The following is a 25480-nucleotide window of genomic DNA, read 5'->3' as shown; positions in this document are numbered from 1 at the left end:
CCTAGGGAAAAGCCAACTACCATTAACTCTACGTATACTCCTCAATATTTGGTTTCTTTATATTGTTCTGCATTTTGTACGCAAGTCAAAACCATCAATTTGTAAACAGACTCCAGAAAGGAATTCATTTGCAACCTGGGGACTACCTGTTAACTAGAGTACAAAAGAATGCTGGATTGGTTAACAAGTCAACTATGATTGGCTCAGGCAATGGCATGGAGAGAGCAGCACGAAACTATCAACTTTCCACACTTCTAGCAAGAATAAGTGGACCAGATTATGATTGTAACTGATTATTCTTAATTGTCTGTTAGTGAAACTATTCGGGCACAAGGGATTGTTCAGCAAGCGTTGCCCAGTTGCAGAATTACATCTAACAGTAGATGTGTACAGGCAAAGTCGCCATAGTCTTACCAGACGATAGGATTCCTCTCTCTCTCATGAGAGAGCAATCCTGAGAGAGAGCGCGCGAGAGACAGGACACGTAGTGATTTAATCGAAAGGTCACCATGCCTCAGGCGAGAGGAGATGTTGTGAAAGGGAGTTCTTCACAGTAGTGTGCAGTCAATAATTAGTAACAGTAAGCAGAGAATTTCACAGGATGCCATCTGTCTTTGCGCTAGCCCTCGGAAGAACCAATATACCTCATGTCGCACCTCTGCCTTTTTCCCATGGCTGTGGAAACTTCTTTTCAAGTAATAATCCAATTCCATTTTGAAAGACTCAACTGGCCCCACCTTCATCAAATTCTCAGGCAGCGCACTCCAGATCTTATTAAGTAGCTCCTGATGTCAAATGATGGGGAGGGTTGGTGTGGACTCTATTGGGCCGAATGGCCTGCTTCCACACTATAGGGATTCTTTGATATTCATGACCCTCACCGGGGATAAATCATTTTATCACTATCTTAAATAGTGGGGATTCTTCATTCTGCACTTTTCCTAACAAAATGAATTATTTCATGTTACTCTGCATAAATTTTACTCCACATCACTTTATGTAAATGACTTGGATTCTGCAAAAAAAAAAAAGAGAAATAGTTGAGCAGTGATCCTGGAACAGTGACAACCTGAGAGAACAACTACTCAGTGCACTCGGTCTTCAAGCCAATCTTTTTTTAAAGCTGTGAAGGGTAGGGCTTATACAATTAATGGTAGGGCCTTGGGTAGTGTTGTAAAGTAGAGGGACCTAGGGCTGCAGGTACATAATTCTTTAAAGTTTCCATTACATACAGACAGGATGGTTAAAAAGGCATGCTTGCCTTCATCGTTCAGTCCTTTGAGTATAGGAGTTGGGATATTATATTCAGACTGTACAGGACATTGGTGAGGACTCTTCTGGAATACTGTGTCCAGTTCTGGTCACCTTGTTATAGGAAGAATATTATCAAGCTGGAGAGGGTTCAGAAGAGATTTACCAGGACACTACCAGGTATGGAAGGTTTGAGTTACAAGGAAAGGCTGGATAGGCTGGGACTCTTTTCACTGGAGAGTAGGAGGTTGAGAGGTGACATGATAGAAGTTCATAAAATAATGAGAGGTATACAGCGAGTTGATGGTAGATGTCTTTTTCCTAAGATGGGGAATCTCAAGACTAGGGGGCACATTTTTAAAATCTCTCTCCTCTCACCTTAAAAAAGACATGAGGCAAATGTTTTACCCAGACAGTGGGTCGCGTTTGGAATGAACGTCCTGAGGAAGTGGTGGATGCAGGTACAATTACAACATCTAAAGGACATTTCGACAGATATATGAACAGGAAAGGTTTGGAGAGATATGGGCCAGGAGCAGGCAAGTGGGACGAGTTTAGCTTGGGATTATGTTCGCCATTGACTGGTTGGACCAAACAGTCTGTTTCCATGTTGTATGACTCTAAGTCCCTACGACTCTAAGACAAGATCAACAGACTAAGTAAATTAAAACTTGAGTATTACGTGAAGGTGGAGCTAAGGTCGGGGATCAGCTGTAACTATATTTAATGGTGGAACAAAATTGACTACTCTTGCTCCTGCATTCTAAAGTATTACAAAAAATACAGAAAAAATGATGACTCAGTAACAAAGTGCATTTCAATAATTGTCTGCAACTGGTTGGAAACAGCTGGAAATTCTATTTGAGTGCCAGACCAACATGCCAACCACACATACTGTTTTGTTGCTTTTACCTGGCCTATCCAAGAAGTCACATTGTCCCATATCTGCAATATCCAGCCTCTTCAGCAGAAGCACGAGGTGGCTGAGGTTTGTTTCAGACACTCGAGGTGGTGAAACGTCCAGCATCTCATTATGGAATGCTTCGGAGTACAAGCGGAAGCATTTCCCTGTAGAATAAAAAAGTATACAATGTTAAACAACTCCCTTAAAAGCCTACTTTCTTCTGTTCCTGCTGCAAAACTGACCTTCAGAACATAGGCTACTTCTTCACAAAAGCATTACCAACATTGTATGAATGGAAAGGCAGATTATTTATTCAGCAGGCTAACATTTTGCTGAGTCCCACAATCCCCTGTTTAAAGTCCACTCAAGTAATACAAAATTGCAGACTAGACTGAAAGGATTCAGGTCTTTAGATTACTTACATGCTGGGTTCCCAATTTCAATTGTGTTACTGTGGGTAATTCACATGCTTCTATGCCTGAAGTATTAAATTTTATCTTATTTACATCCCATTTTCACCTTCATAAGTCTTTTGAAAACACATTGTATATTGCAGATAATCCAGACTGAAGAATTCAGGTTCCTATACAACTAAATTTCTTCATAGCTCAATCTTAGCCACAGTCTCCTGGATCTTCTCCAATATCTTACTACCCGAGTTTGACTTTATTGGCTCTGCAGTTCAGCTGGCCCGTTTGATTGCTGTAGGTAGCAGTGGCTTGAAGATTTCAAATTCTCTATCCACTTCTTTAATATCATCTAGAGAGCAGGCGTATTTCTTACTTTTTCATCCTATGGACAGTATTTTGTATTTGCTCAAATTAAATTTCATCTGCCACTGACCTGCAAACATACATCTTAAAACTAAAACAAGATGACATCTATTAAGTCGTCTCATTTGATTAGGACTCTAATTTCCTCTGTGAGAGCTCTCTCCTAGTGGAGATAATTCCCTACCGCAAATAGGTGAGACCAATGATGTCAGATTTTTGCAATGGGGTCACACCTGCTGTGAATGCTATTGTCAGGTTCCTCAACATCTTGCCAGCACTCTTATTCTTTCACAGGATGGGGATGCCCAAACTTGTTACTCATCCCGAACTGCCCTTAAACTGAATAGATGGCCAGGCTACTTCAGAGGGCAATTAAGCGTCAACCACATTGCCATTAGTGTGGAGTCTGGACAGCGGTATTTGCTTTGCCAAAGGAAGCTGGTACACAAATTTCAAGAGCACCTCTGCCTTGCCACTTCCCCGATATTCAAAATAACTCCAGAATAGCTTTCTTTCTGAAAGATATTTTCAAAACTAAAAATGCTTCCTCAAGCTGCATTCATGTCTTACTTGGAGTTGTCCTGACCCTGTGATTTGTGGGATTGCTCTGAACTGGATACAGTGTGGGACTACAGTCACATGCGAGATAAGGTGATTTGGGATTGCAAGTTCTTGTCACACAAGGGAATTAGTGAACCAGTTGGCTCTTTAAGGCAATTTGGCAGATTACAGTAACAGATGTTTTTATCTGGTGCTAGCTCAAAAATTAATTACCAAATTTATAGAGTTCAGTTCCATAATTTGAGTTGGGATTAAACTCAATTTGAGCTGCATTTGACATTTCTGCCCAGTAGAGAGCTTGGTCACATTTCTATTTAATTATTAATGAATATAATTATTAACCTATTTAATAATGAATGAAGCACAGGCAATTTTTATGGTACCTCAGGCTATGAAAGAACTTCACTCCTTTTTTCCAATTATCACATTATTGCAAGTGAATCTGAACCACTAACCGAAATTAGTATCTTTAAATTTGATTAAAGCAAAAAATCAGGATATATTAATATTGAACGATAGACAGCCAATTTTCAAAACTGCTTATTCGTTGCAAAATTATAAAAATGGAAACAACTGATTTTCTTACAGAGCCAAACTTTTTAAAAATAATCTTTTCATAAGTCTGTGATGATATTCTCATGGATAAGACATTGGCTGATGAGAGGCATGAATGTCTTGTGAAGCTGTGGTAAACATTCAACCACCAACTTGATATTTCGAACACTGCCCTCCAGCCTCAGGATTAGGAAATTAGTAAGAGTTTTTATGGCTTTCTTTCAATGAAACAAAAGAATCTGAAACAAGACCATTCAGCACACATTGTATGTAGGAGCACACAAACTGAGATCCGTCTGGCTGATCTTCTACCAAGCTGGTGGTCTTGTGACACAATGACAATGAAGATAACGTCTACGTATAACAATCAATCTCCATCTACTAGTCTACAGCAAAGCCAAGATGTGGAACAAGTCTTAGAATGCAAAAGCTAAAAAAGAAAATTGTTGCAAAAACTCAGCAAGTCTGGCAGCCTCTGTTATGAGAACGCAGACTTAATTTTTCGGGTCGTGACTCTTCTTCAGAGGTTTTGGACTGAATTGGGAACTATACATCCAAAGCTGCCAGTTCTGTTCAAGCACACTATCATGAATGCATGTCATGTCATGGGTACAAGCACAATATTATAGCTACAGGCTCTGAAGGGAAAAAAATCATAAGGTTCATAACAGATGTTTGTCACAGACAACAAGTAGCAAAGAGAGTTGACCATGGCTATTTTCCAAAACACACTTGCTCAGCTCCTGAGAAAATGCTTACGAAGTAGGTGGCATATCCCAATATCTGGCTGTTCTTAAACTACTATCACGAAAATGTTAAAGGGATGTGTGGGCTCCAATTTTTGGACTATTGCCAGTATTTCTGAAAACTGGATATGTCCTATTTTACAACAGTAAGATGCTTTGAGATATGCAATGAATTAGAATTAGTTTTATTATCACATTGTCAAATGAGTACAGTGAAAACATTTAAAAGGCATCTGGTTGGGTATATGAATAGGAAGGGTTTAGAGGAATGTGGGATAAATACTGGCAAATGGGACTAGATTTACTTAGGACAGCTGGTCAGCATGGATGAGTTGGACCAAAGGGTCTGTTTCCAAGCTGTGCTTCTCTACGACTCAAAGTTTAGAAGTTGCCACTTACGGCACCAATGGCTGAGGGAAGTACTACATAAATGCAAGAATTTATTTTAAAAAATGGCAGATAAGAAACTAGGAGTTTACGTTAGAGCTGCACTGAACTTTGATTAGGCCACAGCTGGAGTACTGCGAGCAGTTCTGGTAACCATGCTTTAGGAGGGATCTGATTGCACTGGAGGGGCTGCAGAGGAGATTCACCAAGATGTTGCCTGGCATGGAGGAGTTTAGCTATGAAGAGGGGCTGGATAAGCTTGGGCTCTTTTCTTTAGAGCAGAGAAGGCAGAAAAGGGACCTGATTGAGGTGTATAAAATTAAGAGGGGCATAGACAGGGTTAATAGAAAGCAGCTGCTGCCCTCTGAAGAAAGTCAGTAAGTGGTAATTTCTGTACCCCAGACCAGGAGGCCCAGGTTCAAGCCCCACCTCAGATTATATAATAACACCTCTGAGTTTGCTAATTAGAAAAATAAGATAAATAAAAAATGTAGGGCCCTCTTGTGTTGCAGTAGTAGTGTCCCTACCCTTGGACCAGGAGGCCTGGGTTCAAGTCTCACCTGCTCAAGAAATCTGTGACATCATTTATGAACAGGTTGATTAGAAAAATAGGTTAAATTAGTGGAGAAAAAAAAAACGAGGATGCCTAAGTTTAAGTTGAAATGCAGGAAGTTTTTACACAAGATGGGACGAATTTTTATTAATCCAGAAGGTGGAGTGAATCAAAATGCACTATTTGGGAAGGTAGCTGAAGCAGAAAACCTCAACTTTTTAAACAGTACAGGAAGTTTTGCTATAACAGATGTTTCATTAACAAGAATTGGCTGTAACACAATTGATGAATAGTGGACACTGTTTGGATAATGTGAACTTTCTGCTGTACACATATAGCGATTTCCCTATAATGTGCTTTTCTAAGGCGGTTTTCTAAAGCGTGATTTTCTATAGGGCAAGGTCACGCAAGACCGCAACAATTGCATTACAGAGCTACCTGTACTTGGATGAACATTTGAAATATCATAAAGTGAGATTAGTGCAGATTTTACAGTAGTTTTTGTTGGTGCAGCCTTGATGGGCTAATGGGCTTCTTCAGGACTGTATGTTTCTGTGATTCGAAGCATGGCTGGCAAACTCTTTGTCCTTGTTGTTCAATTTTGCGTGCAATGAATTATGTGAACTCCTATAAAGCCAGCTCAGCTTCCTTCTATACAAGTCCAGAATTTCATCTGTGTAAAACACAAAGTAGCAACTTGAACATGGGACCACTTATTTGATGGCAGGTGTGAAATAGACTATTGGAGGTGGTGTTCCTTCTGCAGCAGTTCTCCTGGAGACGACATTGCATCATACCAAAAAGTTGAGGCTCAATTATGTAGACAACTGCTGCAACATCCAGAAAACACGATAGGATAAAACAAAATATTTTAGGAAATTTGGAAAGTAAGGCTATGCAATACCATACTACATATTAGATGTAGGAACGTTGAACGCCAGTCACAAAAGGCTGCTCACTAATTTGTTCTGATTTCATTTTCTATCCTTGTACAATTGTGAGGCACTCAAAGCGTTCTGCTGAATGTCAAATTTAAATTGAACTTACAACATGGAACTTGGTACACTGACACAATTTACGGATTTCGTACTTGACATATTGCACCCATCTACATTAACATTGCATTTTTTTTTTTAAGTCATTCATGATATGTGGGCTTCACTGACTCGGCCAGCATTTATTATCCATTCCCATTTTATCTGGAGGTGGTGGTGGTGAGCTGCTTTCTTGAACTACTGCAGCCCCGGGGTGTAGGGACACAAGCAGTGCTGTTACAAAGAAGTTCCGGGATTAAGCTATGGTGAAGGAACAACAATATGTTTCCAAGTCAGGTAGACGAATGGCTTTGAGGATAACTGGTGGGTGACTGTGTTCCTGCATATCTGCTATCCTTGTCCTTCAAACTGGCACAGATTGCAGTGTGCAAGGTGCATTTGAAGGAGCCTTGCAGTGCATCATGTCAATGGGACACACTACTGCCAGTCTGTGTGCTGGTGGTGAAGGGAGTGCATGCTGACAGTGGTGTGGATAGGGCGTCCTGGATGGCATTGACCCTTTTGAATGTTACTGGAGTTTCACCCACCAAATCAAGTGGAGGGTATGCATCAAGTTCCTAACTTGTCTCTTGTAGATACTGTACAGACACAGTGGAGACAAGGGAGTTACTGTCTTCAGAATTCTTGGTGTCTGACTTGCTGTTGTAGCTTGTGTTTATGCTTGCATGTATGATCATCACCAGGTGCCTCTTTCACTTTCCAAAACCTGATCAGAGAAATAGTTCTGTGCAAAACGTCCTGGATTTCCGACACCCCCACACCACCACCTGGAACACTGCTGTCAAAAGAACTGCCTTGGTGGATTTTTGAACGCAAGCCAAAAATTCTTAAGGAACAGAAATAAGGCGCTCAGATTACTAAAATGATTGAAATGCAGGTGATGGCAAGCAGACTGCTTTTCTGATATGTCCGGGGCTTGAAAACTCTAATAGCCAGCACTGGTGGCACAGTGGACTCACCATTTTCAATCACTTGAATGTATCTGCTTTTGATTAGTATATGGTATCAGAACAGCAGGCAATTTCCCTGTCAAATCCAGTCCAGATATCATTTTTATTGTTCGGGTTTTAGAATGCTTGCTCATGGTGTTAGTGCAGAGCAGTTCAGGGAAATCACAGTAACCTCAGTGGAATAAGGTGGCTGGTGCCACAGGGAACTTAGCCCTCCATGTCAACTGTTTTGGCATTCAACAAAGCTGATTCTTCCCAATTCTTTCCCGTGAAAAGTGAAGTTGTCTTCCATGTATGTTCACAAAGCCCCGCTTTTTAATAAGCTGCAGATTTCCAGCTTAGCATTCCTGCTCTGGAAGTAGCACCAGCCACATTATTCCACTGAGGTTACTGTGATTTCCCTGAACTGCTCTGCACTAACACCATGAGCAAGCATTCTAAAACCTGGATTCGAATCACTGTAAAGTAATCGTTTTGGGGAACTGATAAAGGACGTCGATTTGTTTTAAGAACTTTCAGATTGTTCTATATCCAGTTAGGTCAGTTTGTTAGGGCAGATATCATTCTGGGATACAACTGTTCAATACTATCATCAAGCTAGAACCGTAACAACATTGAAGAGTTTACTTTACAATTGCAAAGCTGAAGATATTGGCACTTTATTTCCCTGTACAACAACTTACGTTATACAGCACCTTCTAACTTAATACATTCTTCTTAGAAAGATTATAGGGCAAAACTAAAACTACAGGAAAGCAATATTCAGGCAGATGACCAGAAGTTTTGACACAAGAACCAAGAGCAATAGTGAAACTCAGAAATTAGAGAGATTAGGGTCAACATAGCGGCAGGCATGGCCATAAATGGTGGACCAATTAAAAATTAAGGCTAAACTAGGGGAGTCTAGATACCTAGCCCTGGAGGAGATTACAGAGATAAAGAGGTGTGAGGCCACTACAGTCTTTGAAAACAAAGGAAGAGCATTGTATAATCAAGTTTCTCGTTTGACTGAAAACCAAATGTAGGTTAACAAGTACAATGGGTGATAGGGAAGTGGAATATGTTTCAAGTTAACAAAGGCTACAAAGCTTTTGCATAACTCAGGTCAACGGAAGATGGAAAAAGTGTGTGTTGGAACAGTCAAGGCTTGAGATAACAAATGCGTGGAAAGACAAGGCATGAATGAATGAGAGTTTCACTGGTACACCAGCTAGATGTTCTTAAGAGATGTCAACAGACACATCTCACACTAACTTTAATGATATTGTTAATGAATTAACACTTCACTTGAAAATTGAGGCCATTGTTAGATACAGTAGTGCAAAGAAGCTTTGCAAATAACACAATTAGCACATCAAAACCCAAATGCTGCAAGCAAACAATAACACTGCACACTATATCAAACTACTCAGCAATCAAAATCAACTGTAGTCCAATGAGTGCTGCAATTACTAATAGGTGACTAAGAAAGAGTGAGGCTTTGTGGGTGGAGCTAAGAAATCAGAAGGGGATGGCGATGTTATTGGGGTTGTACTGCAGGCCCTCAAATAGGAAACAGGAATTAGAGGAACAAATATGCAGGGAGATTGCGGAGATTGCAGGAGGAAGTGGGTTGTCATAGTGGGGGATTTTAATTTTCCCAGCATAGACTGGAACTGCCATAGTGTTAAGGACTTAGATGGAGTGGAATTTGTTAAGTGTTCAGGAAAATTTCCTCAAGCAGTATATAGAGGGTCCTATTCAAGAAGGGGCAAAGCTTGACCTACTCTTGGGAAATAGGGCAGGACAGGTGACTGAGATGACAGTGGGGGAGCACTTTGGGACCAATGACCATAATTCTACAAATTTTACAATAGTTATGGAGAAGGGGAAAAAAAAACAGGTCCACAGGTTCAAGTTCCAAATTGGGGAAGGCAAATGTTGATGGAATTAGACAGGAGCTTGCAGGGGTTGATTGGAGTTGTTTGTTTGTAGGCAACAGGACCTCTGGCAAGTGGGAGGCCTTTAAAATTGTGACAGCTAGAGTTCAAGATCTATATATGTTCCTGTGAGGGTGAAGGGCAAGGTTGACAGGAGAAGGGAACCCTGGATGACAAGACATACTGAGGCTTTGACCAGAAAAAAGGAGGAGGCATGGTCAAGAACAGGCAGCTGGCATCAAAGGAATCCCTGGATGTATATGGGAGATACAGGCCTTTACTGAAGGAGGAAATCAGGAGGCCAAAAAGGGGGCACGAGATAGCTTTGGCTGAGATGATTAGGGTGAATCCAAAGAGATTCTTTAATTATATTAAAGGAAAAAGAATAACTGAGAAAGAATACGACCACTCAAGAACCAAAGTGGACACGTATGTGTGGAACCGCAGGAGATGGGCAAGGTCCTCAATGACTATTTCTCCTCTGTTTACTGTGGAGAAAGACGCGAAGGCTTGGGAACCTGGGGAAGTTAGTGGTGATATCTTGTGGACAGTCCATATCGTAGTAGAGGTGGTGTTGGAAATATTAGAATGCATGAAGGTGGATAAATCTCCTGGTCCTGATCAGATATATCCAAGAACCCTGCCAGGGTTTAGAAAAGAAATTGCAGGGGCCCGGCTGATATGTTTGCATCATTGTTAGCCACAGGTGAGGTACCGGAAGACTGGAGGGTACTGAACGTTGTGCCCCTTATTCAAGGGCTGCAAAGAAAAACCTGGGAATTATAGACCAGTGAGCTTAACATCTGTGGTAGGTACATTACTTGAAAAGATTCTGAGGGATAAGATACACATGCACTTGGAAAGACAGTGTTTGATTAGGAGTAGTCAGCATAGCTTCATGCGTGGGAGATCATGCCTCACAAATCTGTTAGAGTTCTTTGATGAAGTGACAAGGCTGACGAAGGCAGTGGGCTAGACGTAGTCTATACGGATTTCAGTAAGGCCTTTGATAAGGTTTCACGTGGTAGGCTGCTCTGGAAGGTTAGATCGCATGGAATCCAGGGAGAGCTGGCAAATTGGATTCACAATTGGAAACTGATTGGGGCATGGGGGGGGGGGGGGTGTGGATCTTATAGAAGTGTATAAGATCATGAGAGGCATGGATAGGGCGAATGCACTCAGTCTTTTTCCCAGGGTTGGGGAATCAAGGACTAGACGGCATCAGTTTAAAGGTAAGAGTGGAAAGAATAAACGGGAACTTTAGGGGCAATTTTTTTTTTTGCACAGAGGGTGGTATGCATATGGAATGAGCTGCCGGCGGAAGTGGTTTAGGCAGGTACATTAACAACATTTAAAAGGTATTTGGACGAATACATGGACAGGAAAGGTTTTAAGGAGACAGGCCAAATGCAGGGAAATGGGGTTAGTGCGGATGGACATTTCGGTTGGCATGGACCAGTTTGGGCTGAAGGGCCTGCATCCATGCTGTGGGACTCTAAGAGCTTCATTTTGTCACAGATTTATGAAAAATAATGCAGTGAGGAATGTGCATTGACACATGTAGTGCCTGTTTGTGAATTTTTAAGAATCTAAAAATATTCTTCAGTGATGGAATTGCACACAATTTGCAATGATCACTTCATTCACTTATACAGCCAGAAAACCTGCATCAGTACATAGTAAGTAATGGTTCAATTGCACACGTTACCTTGAACTGAATTTTCACTATTTCACTGGTCAGTATTGCTTACCTGGGCAGGTGTGGCCTAATCTCTGCCACCTCAGTTCAGCCTGGCTCTTGCTAATTGGCTGAATGACCTGGGAGTCAGCCCGAATGCGAGGATTGTATGCCTGGGGAAAAGAAAAGATAAAGATATCGAAGAAATAAAGCCTAAGAATGAGGACTGCATATTTTCAATACAATCAGTTTGATAGATTTAGCGCATTCATTTGTGTAGCCAATGGTCCAGAAAACATGCTTTTCAGATCCAAATATTAATAGAGTTTGGCAAAAAATAAAGATTTAACAGGTAGCAATATTTTATTTAATCAACACACTCTTGAATATAATGTGCGATGACCCACGTGCATTTGGGAAAAAATGTACATTTTATGTTGGAGGTGATGGTCCCTTTAAGTAGATTTCTCGAAAGGGGATTTCTTGTACAGAAACTGACTTCCAGTTGATCATGTAACTTTTTCTCTTGTTATCTCAAACAACCAAAACCGTTCACAAGATATTAATTGAGGTGGTGATGTTGGCAGTGCATTGCGTATGTGGTTCTAGTCGCAAGCAGGATTTAATTCAAAACAATGTGGCAGCAGAGTGAGGAAACATTTTGCTTTTCCCATTAGGTGCTAGATTAAAAGATTTATAACTCTTGTTAATTGGTGGATTGTACTATCAGAGATTTGAATGTTTGGGGCAGCCAAGCTTGCTGCGTGGATGGGGGTGGTAAATTGATTGACAGTATCAGGAGGGACAGACATACAGACAAAGACAGGGAAGAGACAGATAGACAGAGACTTAGATTTGGGATTAGTTAACTAAGACTTTAGAAGTACATTTTATCTCCCCAAATAAAAAGCTTCAGCCATGAAAATTACTTTTTAAAAGCATGATTATGGATGCACAGTCCACCCCAGCATTGATTTAATTTGATTTGGTCAATTCTAGTTCCTATTAATTGGTTGATTTAAATTATAAAGATGCTGAAGGTACCTAGCATCAATATTAAAAAAATAAAATTTAATGAATCATTTCTATAAACATTAGATGACTTTTATGTACATTTAAAAAGATACTGGGAGTCAAAGCACAATTCCCACTAGCTCCAGATGTGTGTAACAACATCTCTGGACAGTATTTATCAAATGAATTTGTAACATGACAAAGAGCACCAACTACAGGCAACAGTCGTGTACTGTAAGCCTGCTATTATTTAAGGAAGCACACCAGAAAGGAACTCTTGGTGAACTAAGAGAGTTTTAGATTGCTGAGTTTTTTTCCTTCCTGCTTTCGATGCAATCCATTTTCAAATTCTAAAATAAGTCACTGGTTATGTCATGCCTTGCTGGAGAATGCAGAGAATAATTAACAGCGTCAGTCAAAACAAGAAAAAATGGCGCCTTTTGATTCACTGAAAACAGTATGCTTTAACTGTGGAAATGTTTGTGGATTAATAATGACACCGATTTCCACAGTGCAGAATTTATTCCTGCTTTCCATATCGGAAACAACTAGACAATTCACTATTTGACCATATTTAGAGCACCAAATAGTTTGTTTAATATATACTGGCATTAGAGACAGTCCTGATAAAGTTATCCCAGGCATTTTCTTATGACGAGGGTGAGTAGTTTGTGCCTGTTGAAGTTAAGAGGAATAGAGAACATCTTATTGAATATATAAGGTTCCTCACAGACTTGACAGGGTAGATCTGGCCAAGTTGCTTCCCTTGGAGGAATTTCAGTTAGGAATGTTCATTTAAGACAAAAGACAATTTTATTTTCTCTCAAAAGGGCAGTCAAGCTGTGGAATTCTGAGATAGACAGATTTTCAAATCAGTAAGGGAATCAAGCCTTCTGAGGATGAGGCAAAGTGGAGTTGAGCATTACCAGATCAGCCATGATCTTATTGAGTGGCAGAACAAACTTGATAGGCCAAATGGTCTCTGCTGTTATGGAATAGAAACATAATCAAATGCAATAAAACTGTGTTTTGCATTCAATAAGGGACGTTGCTGCATATATTTTCTCCTAATTAGAAGGACTGTCTAAAATCCGATCTTAACTCCACTTTAACATTAAAGGTCAACATGCGTTTACAATGTTGAATAAAACAGATGAAATAATTATAATCAGTGCAGCCTACTAAAATAAAACAAACATCACAAGATAGAATTGTGCAGTTGTTACACCAGGTCAAAGCCACCAATTATGTCTCAACCAACACTTGAAAATAAATGATCTGGTCATGTTTGCGAGATCTGCTGGCCTGTTTTCTACATTAGTGACCCCACTTTAAACAAAACTCAACAGCTATAAAGGCACTCATTAAAAGTTTGAGGTAAGTGTTGTTAAATTACAAGCACCTGTTTTTGTTTCCTGAACAGCAAAATCAGAGGTCAAAAGCGCAATTGGTCTGGATGAGACGTGAAACTAAATTCTACAAAATCATGTGGCTGGCAACAGAAAAAAAAATTAACTTTAACAGATTGCATTGCCACTGAAGAAAGTGGTAACTGAGGCCTTTGTGTCTGCATTTAGAGATTTGGGTACCTCATGAGGAAATGATTTGCTCCGCATAGAGATAGGTGCAGCTACGAGAATGCCAGCTGGTGAAAGTGAATTGAGACAACCAACCCTGCTAACGTCATGGGGGTTTTCTCTCTACTGTGTTTGTATGTAAGAATCAATTAATGTTCTTGCAAACCCTTATTCATTCTATGTCATTCAAATAAGTCTATTGATCACATGATGGTAAGCAGCAATGGGTTTCCAAAGTTGAGGCACACACAGCGAAGTGTGCAATATTATCATTCAAAGGACCATGTACACGGTATACACAAGAAATACATCTTTGCTAATAAGAAGTGCTGTTGTAAATGAAATTCCAGAAGTAATAAGACAAAGAACAGTACAGCACAGAAACAGGCGCTTCGGCCTACGATGTCTGTAACAAATATGATGCTATTCTAAACTAAATGCTATATGTCTGCACACAGTCCTTATCCCTCTATTTCCTGCTTGCTAAGTGTCTGCCTAAATGCCTTTTAAACTTTGCTTTTGCATCTACTTCTACCACCTCTGCTGGCAGCATGTTCCAGGTGCCTACTACCCTCTGTGGGGGAAAACATCTTTCCTTGCACATTTCCTTTAAACATCCGCCCCCTCACCTTAAACCTACATCCTCGAATATTTGGCATTTGCACCCCGGGAAAGAGACCTCAATTATCCATCCTATACATGCTTCTCAATTTTATACACTTGTAACAGGTCGCCCCGTCAGCCTCCGATGCTGCAGTGAAAACAATCCAAGTTTGTCTAACCTCTCATTTGAATGAATGTGGGCAACTTAATTAGATTTCTCAGTTCTTAAAAGGCACTTTGGGGTAAGCTAGCCAAATACATGAGGCAAAACAAATAGAAGGTTTAAGCTGATACTCATGGGAAAGAAGAATGGCAATTGGGCTGAATAGTTGGGAAAATTCTATACTGTTCAATTTATTTTGTGAGCTTAGCCCTTCAATGCAGCAACTGGCACTCAATTCACAATCTAAGTGGCTAAAGTTACACTGATAAAAGCAGGTGGTCAGAATTAGTTCCATTGTTGGCACTGAGTACAGCAAGCTGAACAAGGATTGAGCATTGCACGTTCCACTCGTACAGAGGAAATAATTTTACCGAAACCACGTGGCAGGGCTCTCTGATGGGTTGAGATGGAATCTGATGCTTATTTTTCCGATGAACAGGAAAATCAAGCTGAACGTAAAGTAGGTAGTGGACCCAACTGATCAGATTCCTGCACTGCGGATAAGGCAGGAATGAGCCTGCAAATGTGTATTTTCTGTCGCCCACGTGCTACCTTGGCCAGCACAATAGTAATATTAAATTGTACAAAAAAAAAGGTGTCTCAAATCAGAAAAGATAAAACAGCAAATGTAATTTTAAGAAGGACGTAATCAAAAAGATTGATGAGGGCACAACAGTAAACACTGTCTACATGGACTTTAGTGAAGCTTTTGACAAGGTTCCGCATGGTAGACTATTTAGTGTAATTTGATTAAAAGGGATTCAGGGAGAGCTTGCCAAGTGGATACAAAACTGGCTTGACGGTAGGAGTCAGAGTGATGGTGGAATGTCGTTTTTCAGACTGGAGGCCTGTGACTAGCAATGTTCCACAGGGACTGGTACTGGGTCCACTTTTGTTTGTCATTTATATAAACGATTGAATGAGAAGTTAGGAGACGTGGTAATAGATAACACAATGTGGAGCTGGAGGAACACAGCAGGCCAGGCAGCATCAGAGGAGCAGGAAAGTTGATGTTTTGGGTCGGGATGTGGTTAGTCAGTTTGTGATGACACCAAAATTGGTGGTATTGTGGACAGTAAAGAAAGTTATCTAACAAAGAGACCTTGGTCAATTGGGTAAATGGGCTGAGGAGTGGCAGATGATAATTAATTTGGATAAATGTGAGGCACTGCATTTTCATAAAACCAACAAGGGCAGGACTTATAGAAATCATGGTAAGGCCTTGGGTGGTGTTGTAGATCAGAGACACCTAGGGGTCCAGGTACATAATTTTTGAAATTCACATCACAGGTAGACAGGGTGGTTTAAGGAGGTGTTTAGCACACTTGCCTTCATTTGAACATAGGAGTTGGGATGTCAAGTTGAGATTGTGCAGGATGCTGGTGAGGCTTTTTCTGTACATACGTGTGCAGTTCTGTTCGCCCTGCTATAGGAAGGATATTATTAAACTGGACAGGGTTCAGAAAAGATTTACCAGGACGTTGCCAAGAACTGAAAGCTTGAGTTGTAAACATAGGTTGGGACTTTTTTCACTGGAGCATAGGAGGTTGAGGGATGACTGTATAGAGATTTATAAAATCATGAGGGGCATAGATAAGGTGAATAGCAAAAGTCTTTTCCCTAAAGGTGGTGATGTTCAAAACTACGGGGCATATTTTTAGGATGGGGGGGGGGGGCCAACTGTTTTACACAGAGTGGCTCTAATGTGGAATGTACTGCTAGAGGAAGGGGAGAATGTGGGTACAGTTCCAACATTTAAAAGATATTCGAATAAGTACATGAATAGGAGGGGTTTGGAGGGATATGGGCCAAATGCAGGCAAGTGGGACTTGTTCGATTCAGGGACATGGTTGATGTGGTCGAGTTGGACCGAGCGGTCTGTTTCAATGTTGTATAACTCTAAAAGTAGAAATCCCTTCTTTTGAAGCAAATAACCTGGAATCGAAGTGTCATTACTAATAGCAAAACTTGCAACTAAAAGTGAAGAGTTCACTTACATTTTTCAGTTCAAGTCCAGAATCTATTACATAAGTGACATCAATAATAAATGATGAATCTGCTAATGAGTTTGCAATGATAACCTTCCTCCGGTAATTCTTGTAAGCCTGATTGCAATTTTCATAAATTCTTTGGAAATTGCTTCCGACGCCTGAATGCAAAGGAATGGGGATGAGCTCACCCAACTGAGACCCAATAGCACCCCCTTCTGTCCGTATCATTTGACAGCAGTCTGTTATTTCCTGCAAAACAAAAGATGTCAGCGTACAGAAATCATGCCATTTGCTTGTTTATCATCAGGAAAAAAATTTAAGCAAGAAACATTCACTCAGTTTCAGCAACCTGTTGGTGACAAACACCATTCCTTAGCATGATTCAACCAAGTAATACATTTAGAAAGAAGAATTAGGAATGGAAATGTTAGTTATGTGGCACGTTGTTAAAGCAGATGCAGGAGAGGGGACCTGGATTTCACATACACAGAGACACGACAGTATGGAGTTGGAGGAACACAACAGGCCAGGCAACATCAGAGGAGCAGGAACGTTGACGTTTCAAGTCGGGCTCCTTCAGATATTTCACATATCCAAATCTTTTAAGTTGAGACAGCCTCCTTAGATAGCTGGTGAAAACATGCACAGGATCATTGGCTTTATGAATAAATGCCTCAAGAATGTAAGGAGAGTGTGTGGCACATAATGGTCAGTTGGTGTGTCACCTCTTACTTCCAGGCCTCACCACTACCAAAGGAATATAACTTCAGAAGAAAGCCAAGTGCATAAGCTTCTCCCACAAGTACATAGCCTTTTCATCAGCAAGCCCCATGCTTAACTATAGAGAACCTGGAAGAGGCAGATTCCCCAGATGTGGCACATATAGGCTCATCTAATATCATAGAAGAGGAGGTGGTTGAAGGAGCAAGATCTTTGAGAAAATCTGGAATAGATCCCTATACGTGATTGTCAACCCTCTTGCAGGGAACTTTATGGGAACTCCTGCACAGCTGGTTTCTAAAAAGGGCTGGTTTCATCCTGCTCTTTAGACAGTACTAGCAATACCACAAAGGAGACCCTAATACCTGGACCAAAAAAGGGCCTCCAGCTCAGCTCAGGTCAGTTCTGCTGAATATGCAAGGAGTTTGAACTGACAATAAACCTCACAAAGACCAGGATGTAGAAACTATACCTTCCATGCACACCAATAACCTCAGTGGGGGTTGGTGACATCTTCACTTACTTGGATCAACAATTCCCAGCTATCTGTTCCTTGATGTCAAAAATGGGCACCAGGATGGCCAAAGCTGCACGTCATGTTAAAATTGAGAAGAGATATCAACCAGCAGTAAACTAAGTAAAAGCTCATGTGCACCAGGTTTATATTCTCAGCACCTTCCTCTACAGCAACAAGGCATGTTAGGCAAGTCAAGAAAACCAGCTGAACAGCTTCCACTTCTGTTGCATCAGACAAATTCTTGGCACCTCCTGGCAAGACCGCAAACTAAATACGGATGCACACAAAATTGCAGAGATCCCCACATGAGTTCTTTTGAGTCAGCAATTATTTTATTTGTTGGGGTTATGTGAATCAAATAGATGTTAGGCACATCCCCAAATACATGCTCTACGGTGTACTGACTCATCAGCAAGAGATAAGCAGATTGTCCATGACTGCAATACAGGGATATCACAGAATTATTACTGGCCAAGAGATGGCTCTCCAGTCCATTCAATCTGCACTGGCTCTTAGAGCATGATTTGATACCAATTTCCTGACTATTCCCTGTAACCCTGTATGTAGCTACTAAAATGAATGTCTGAAATGAACCTGACCCTTGCACACTTGTAGGAAATGCATTCCAGACCCTAAACAATTGTGGCATGAAAATAAACTTCTCAACTGGCATTTGCAAAAAATTTCTTACGAGCAAGGACAATTCTGCTCTATTCCAAGTATTCAGGACTTTGAAAAGTTCTATCAAATCACCTCTTAATCTGAAATTCTCCAATCTATCCACATAATTGAAGTCTCTCATCTCTAGAATCATTTTCAGAAGTCTCTTCTGCACTCTCTTCAGTGTATTCACATCCTTCTTGAAGTGTGGCATGTAGAATTGTACAAGGTATTCCAAATGATTCAACTAATGTTCTTTACAAGTTCACCATTACCTCCCTGCTCTTGTACTCTGTGCCCCTGTTAATGAAACCTAGAATAGTATATGCTTTATTAACAGCCCCAACTCTTCTGCCAACTCAAGATTTCTGCACACACACTGGCCTTTTTGCTGCTGCACACCCCTTAGAATATTACCCATGAATCTGCGAGCAAGGCCTAAAGTTGGCAGTGGTTGGAGCTGATGTATGGGAAGCCCTAACTGCTGACTGACAATAGATCGGAGTGTCTGGAGACCAGAAGTCAGCAAAGGGATGGTGAAAGTACAAATGAAGTAATTGGACTGGTGAAACCAAAGCCTGCCAGAGTGTAACACCATCAGTTAACTTCAGGCCAACACCAGTCATCTATGCCAGCTGAAGAAAAGACAGCCACTCATGAATTGACCCTCATTCTACACAGAGAACGTATGGTGGGAATTTATAGAGGCATATAGAGTTGAGGGTCAATACAGCAGGTATTCGACAGTATGACTATGTCCCAGACACCACTATCAACAACCCAGGATATGCCCTGTTGAACCAGCAGGACTCGCCCAGCAGAAGCAACGACACGTTGGTATTTGGTTGAAACAGTCCTGGGATCTTTTTACACTAAACCCAACGAAGTCTCATGGCATCAGGTCAAACAAGGGCAAAGAAGAACAGAGCAACGAACAGTACTGCACAGTACAGGTCCTTCGGCCCACGATGTTGTGCCGACTTATTATCATACTAAGATCAATCTACCTGCATACCCTACATTTTACTATCCTCCATGTGCCTATCCAAGAGTCGCTTAAAAGTCTGCCAATTACTGTGTACTTCCCCCATTCCGCATTAGTTGATCATCAGTGCTCTTCCATGTTGAAAACTGCTGAGGCTGACAATGACAGAACATTTCTCCTGCTGACCACAGAATTCAGGGTGGGGCACTTCAATGTCCACTGCCAATAGTGCTTTGGTATGCACCAGTACGAAAGGGTGGCCAAAGCCTAAAGGACACAGTTACCAGACCGGTACTGTGGCAGGTGGTGAGGGAACCAACAACAGGGAAAAAAAAACATACCTCGAACTCATGCTCACCCATCTGGCTGCCAGTGACGTATCTACCCATGGAAGCACTGGTTAAAGTGGCCACAGCACAGTCTTTGCTGAGATAATGTCCATCTTCACATCGAGGATATCCTCCACTGTGTCACCATCACCATGCTAAATGGGACAGGCATTGCTCTAGCAACTTGAGGCTGGCCCTGGTGCCTCATTGATGCCCATCGCACCACGAGACTGCAACTCCAACACAATCTGCAACTCTAGCCACCTGTACCATTACCATCAAACCAGGGGAATCAACCTAGTGGAATGAAGAATGCAGGTGATGATGCCAGGAGTAGCATCAGACATATAGTATCTAAATGAGGTGTCAACCACATGGAACAACAAAATGAGCTACCTGCGTGCTAAACAGCAAAAGCAGCAAGTGACAGACAGGGCTAAGTAATTCTACAATCAGCAGATCCATTCCAAGCTTTGCAGTCCTGCCATATCCAGTTGTGAATGGTGGTGGATAATTAAACAACTCACTGAAGGAGGAGGCGGCTCCACAACTACCTCCATTCTTACCCAACAGGGGAGCCAAACAACAGTGCAAATATTCAGCCAGGAGTGCCGAGTGGAAAACCTATTTTGGCCTTCTCCTGAGGTCCCAGGCATCATGGATGCCAGTCAATTTGATTCACTTTACGTTACATCAAGAAGCAGCTGAAGGCACTGGATACTGCAAAGTACAAGGGTCCTGACAATGTTACTGAAGAGTTGTGCTCCAGAACTTGTCACCTCCTAGCCCGATGATCCAGCCTTGGTTTAAACATGGGCAAAAGAACAGAATTCCATAGGCAAGGTGAGATGGACTGCACTTGACAGTGCAATATCAAGGGGCCCTAGCAAAACTGGAGTAAATGGGAACCAGATGTAAAACTCCACAGGGATTGTACAATGGTTACTCCTACTGATGCTGTAATGGACAGATGCAACTCCCATAACCCTGCACATCATTTCTATTTAATTTCCTCCTGATTGCCGCAATTGCACTTGCTTCCACCACACTTCCAGGCAGTGCATTACAGACACAGAGTACTTACTGCAGGAAACATTTTATTTATTTTTCACCTGGAATTTGCTTCCTTTGCAAAACACTTTAAAACTTGTACACTCTGGTTCTAGATCCTTTTATAAACAAGGGCACTGAAAGTGGCAACACAGGCAGCGAGGGTGATTAAGAAGGCATGTGGCATGCTTACCCTCATTGCCCGGAGCATGGAGTACAAGAGTTGGCAAACCATATTGCACCTATATAAAACCCTTCTTAGGCTGCATTTGGAGTACTGTGTGCAATTTTGGTCACCACACTACCAGAAGGAAGTGGGAAGCTTTGGAGAGAGTACAGAGAAGGTTCATCAGGATGTTGCCTTGTCTCCAGGGCAATCACTATGAGAAAAGGTTTAAAAAAGACTAGGATTGTTTTCACTGGAAAGATGGCAGCTGAGAGGAGACCTGGGAGAGGTCTACAAAATTATGAGAGGCATAGATAGGGTGGATAGTCAGAGGCTTTTTCCCAGGGTTGAAGTTTCAATTACAAGGGGGCGCAGGTACAAGGTCAGAGGGGGAAGTTTAAGGGAGATGTGTGAGGGAAGTTTTTCACGCAGAGTATGGTAGCAGCCTGGGTTGCACTACGAGAGATGCTGGAAGCAGGCACATTGAAGATATTTAAGAGGAACCTAGATGGGTCCATGAATAGGGAGGGAATAGAGGGATATGGATTGAAAAATGGCAGATTTGTTTTTGGATTAATTAGGGCATGATGATCGGCACAGGCTTGGAGGGCCTGTTCCTGTTCTGTGCTTTTTATTTATTCATTTATTTCGTAAATTTGAAAACGCCTATCAAAAATGTCCTCTTAGTCGTCTACTCTCCTAAGTCAGTCAATGGACCTAAGTTCTCCAATATATCTTGATTATTCAACTCTCTCATCCCTGGAATGATTTCCAAACCTCTTCTGCATGCTCTACAATGTCCCAGACACCACCATTCCTGGTCATTTACTGTCCCACTGGCAGGGCATGCCCAAAGGAGTTGGCACAGGGGCATACAGTCAGGAGAGGTGCCCTGGTATTTATAAACATTGCCTCTAGACCCCATGAAGGTGCACAGCATCAGGTGAAACACGGGCAAGGAAGCCTCCTGCTAATTTAAATGTGCCATCCTCATTCTGCATTCCTGCATGTTGAAATACACTTGGAGAAAGCACTATGTGTGGCAAGGGCACAGAAGGTACTCTGATTGGGAACTTCAATGTCCACTATCAAAAGTAGCTTGGCAGCAACACTACCGATTGAGCTGGTCAGGTCCTACAGGCCATAGATGCTATATTGGGTCTGCAGCAGCTAGTGAAGGAACTGACAAGAGGGATACATATGCTTGGAACTCATCTTCACCAAATTGCCTGCTGCAGCTGCATCTGTCCCTGAGTAATAAGATCCAAAGTGAGGATATTCGCACCAGTAAGAGTGACCACCGCACAGTCTTTGTGGAAACAAAGTCCCGCCTTCACATTGAGAATAATCTTCATCATGTTGTGTGACACGATCACTGTGCTAAATGGGACAGACTTCGAACAGATCTAGCAACTCACAACCGGGCATCTATGAAGTGCTGTGGGCCATCAGCAGCAGAATAGTACTCCAGCTCAGTCTGCAACTTCATAGCCCAGCACATCCCCGACTCAAACATAACTATCAAGCCAAAGAATCAACTCTGGTTTAATGGAAAAGTGTAGGATGGCACATGAGGAGCAGCAGCAGGCATGCCAAGAAATGAGGTGTCAACCAGGTGAAGGCACAAAACAGAACGACTCATATGCCAAACATAAGCAGCAACTAAGAGCTAAGCAATCTCACAACCAACTGATCCGATCGAAGCGCTTTAGTCCTGCCACAAACAGTCCTGAGTATGGAAGACAATGAAACAACTCACTGGAGGAGGTTGCGCTCCACAAATGTCCCCATCCTCAATGATGAAACAGCCCAACAAAGTGTGAAAGAAATATCTGGAATTAAGATCTAATGCTGACCATGAATCCATTGTCAGGAAAAACCCCTCTGGTTGACTCATGTTCTTAGGGAGGGAAATTGCCATCTTTACCTGATTTTTAAAAAATCCCAAAAGAACCGTAGATGCTGTAAATCAGGAACAAAAAACAGAAGAAGTTGCTGGAAAAGCTCAGCAGATCTGGCAGCATCTGGGAAGGACAAAAAAAAAAATCAGTTAACTTTTCGGGGCCGGTGACCCTTCTTCACACCTGCTGAGCTTTTCCAGCAACTTCTGTTTTTAATGCCATCTTTACCTGGTCTGGCCCACGTCAGATGTTTCAGCACTCTACACCAGCATCCCTCACGATGACAGCATCGCTGCAACAGCCTCAGTACTCAACATCAACAACCGCCAATTTCTAGACACCGTTCCTAAAACTCATCTGCTTCATCCTCGGACACAATGTCTTCACCTTTGACAACCAGTTCTTCATCCAGAAGCAAGGAACAGCATGGGGACCAAATCTGCACCCCAACATGCCAACATTTTCATGCACAAGTTCAAGCAAGACTTCTTGGCTGCATAGGACCTCCGACTAACACTATACACCAGATACATTGACATTTTCTTCCTTTGGACTTATGGCAAGGAATGAATGAAACAACTGCATATCAACAAGTTTCAACCCACCAGACTTACCATTGATTACTCTTTAGAATCAGTCTCATTCTTGGACACACGCATCTCCATCAAAGACAGACATCTCAGTACCTCACTCTACTGCAAGCCCACAGATAACCTCAAAATGCTGCACTTCTCTAGCTTACACTTTCAACATATTACAGAGGACATCTACGGACAAGCCTTGTGTACATACAGGATCTGCTCAGATGAGGAAGAACCCAACTAACTCCTGAAGGTTTCAGATGTCCTCAGAAGAATAGGATACAATACTCAACTTATTCATTGCAAATTCTGACATGACACAGTGAAAAACTGCAGTGACCTCAGAAGACAGACACAGGATACAACCAATACAGTAGCCTTCGTCATCTAGTACACCCCCAGAGCAGAGAAACTACGCCATGTTCTTCGCGGCCTTCAACTTATCATCAATGACGATGAGGCACTCGCCAAGGTCTTCCCAACACCTCCACTTCTCACCTTCAAATAACTGTCAAACCTTAAACAGACCATTGTTCGCAGCAAACGACCCAGCCTTCAGGACAACATCAACCACAACACTATACAACCCTGCCATGGCAACCTCTGCAAGACATATCAGATCATAGACATGGATACTACCATCACATGTGGGGACCATTAGTTTGATAAGTTGCTATGATCTCTCTACCTTAACTAGTATGTACAGTTTTAAACTGAGCATGCGATTTTAGTCATTTAGTTTGACTCCAGCACTACCCTATTTTTAAACTTATTGTATTTATCTCACTGCTTCACTTAATTGGATTATAGGTCATTCCCTCGCTGGTTATTCAGCTGTTGACACTTTACTCACCGTCAAACAATCCTGGTCATCTGCAGAGACTTATTATCTGACGCTCCACTCATATCAGTTGTCTGATCTTTTGATCTCTCTGCCTATAAACTCTGTCTGAAAGCTGTGCTCTCTCTCTGCACCTGACAAAGGGGCTGCACTCCGAAAGCTTGTATGATTTCAAATAAACCTGTTGGACTATAACTGGGTGTGTGCGACTTCTGACTGTCCACCCCAGTTCAACACCGGCACCTCCACATGGTCTGGCCTACATGTGACTCCAGACCTATAGTAGTGGGGTTGACTCTTAACTGCCTCTGGGCAATTAAGGATGGGCAATAAGTGCTGGCCTAGCCAATAATGCCCATATCCCATGAAATGAATAAAAAAAAAAGGAAGCACATGCAACAGCTGGAAGAAACGAGTGGATAGCCCATCTCAGCACCCTTCCGAGATCCCCAGCATCACAGATGGCAGTCTTCAGTCGATTTAATTCATTTCACATGACATCAAGAAACAGTTGGAGGCACTAAATACTGCAAAGGCTATAGGCCCGGACAACATTCTGGCAGTAATCCTAAAGACGTTCTCCACAAAGGGCTGCACCCTTAAGCAATCCGTTCTCGTATATCTACAACAACGACATCGATTTGACAATGTGAAAAATTGCCCAGTTATGTCCTGTACACAAAAAGCAGGACAAATCCAACCTGGCCAATTACCTCCCCAAAGCCTATCCACCATGTGCAATGCACAAGTCAGGAATGTGATGCACTGACCTGCCTGCCTGGAGTGCATCTCCTTCAACACTCAATAAACTGGAGTTACAGGCACAGAATCTTTAAAATGCCATAAACTGGTGCAGAAAATGATCAAGAAATCTAATGGAATGTTGGTCTTTATATCTAAAGGATTGGAGTACAAGGATGAAACAGTTATGCTACGGTTATTCAAAAACTTGGTTAGACTCCACTTGTATCGAGAGCAGATCTGAGCAATACATGACCTTGGAGGGAGTACAACATAGATTTGCAAAAAATGATACCTGGACTTCAGAGG

The 25480-nt window shown here is 41.8% G+C and overlaps 1 protein-coding gene across 1 annotated transcript in view; it reads right to left on the bottom strand.

Moving 5' to 3' along the window:
• The window catches only part of LOC109931558 (putative pre-mRNA-splicing factor ATP-dependent RNA helicase DHX32), a 91101-nt gene that overhangs the window by 22951 nt on the left and 42670 nt on the right, over window positions 1–25480 (bottom strand). The window contains exons 4-6 of the mRNA XM_048601811.1: window positions 16687–16929; window positions 11406–11505; window positions 2164–2319 (exon numbers count right to left, since the gene is read on the bottom strand). Of these exons, the coding sequence (XP_048457768.1) occupies window positions 2164–2319; window positions 11406–11505; window positions 16687–16929 (499 nt within the window). The remainder of the gene's footprint in view (window positions 1–2163; window positions 2320–11405; window positions 11506–16686; window positions 16930–25480) is intronic.

Source organism: Rhincodon typus, chromosome 1, assembly GCF_021869965.1.
Source record: "Rhincodon typus isolate 14 chromosome 1, sRhiTyp1.1, whole genome shotgun sequence".
In the NCBI taxonomy this organism is placed as follows: domain Eukaryota; kingdom Metazoa; phylum Chordata; class Chondrichthyes; order Orectolobiformes; family Rhincodontidae; genus Rhincodon; species Rhincodon typus.
This window is presented reverse-complemented; position numbering and strand designations above follow the sequence as displayed.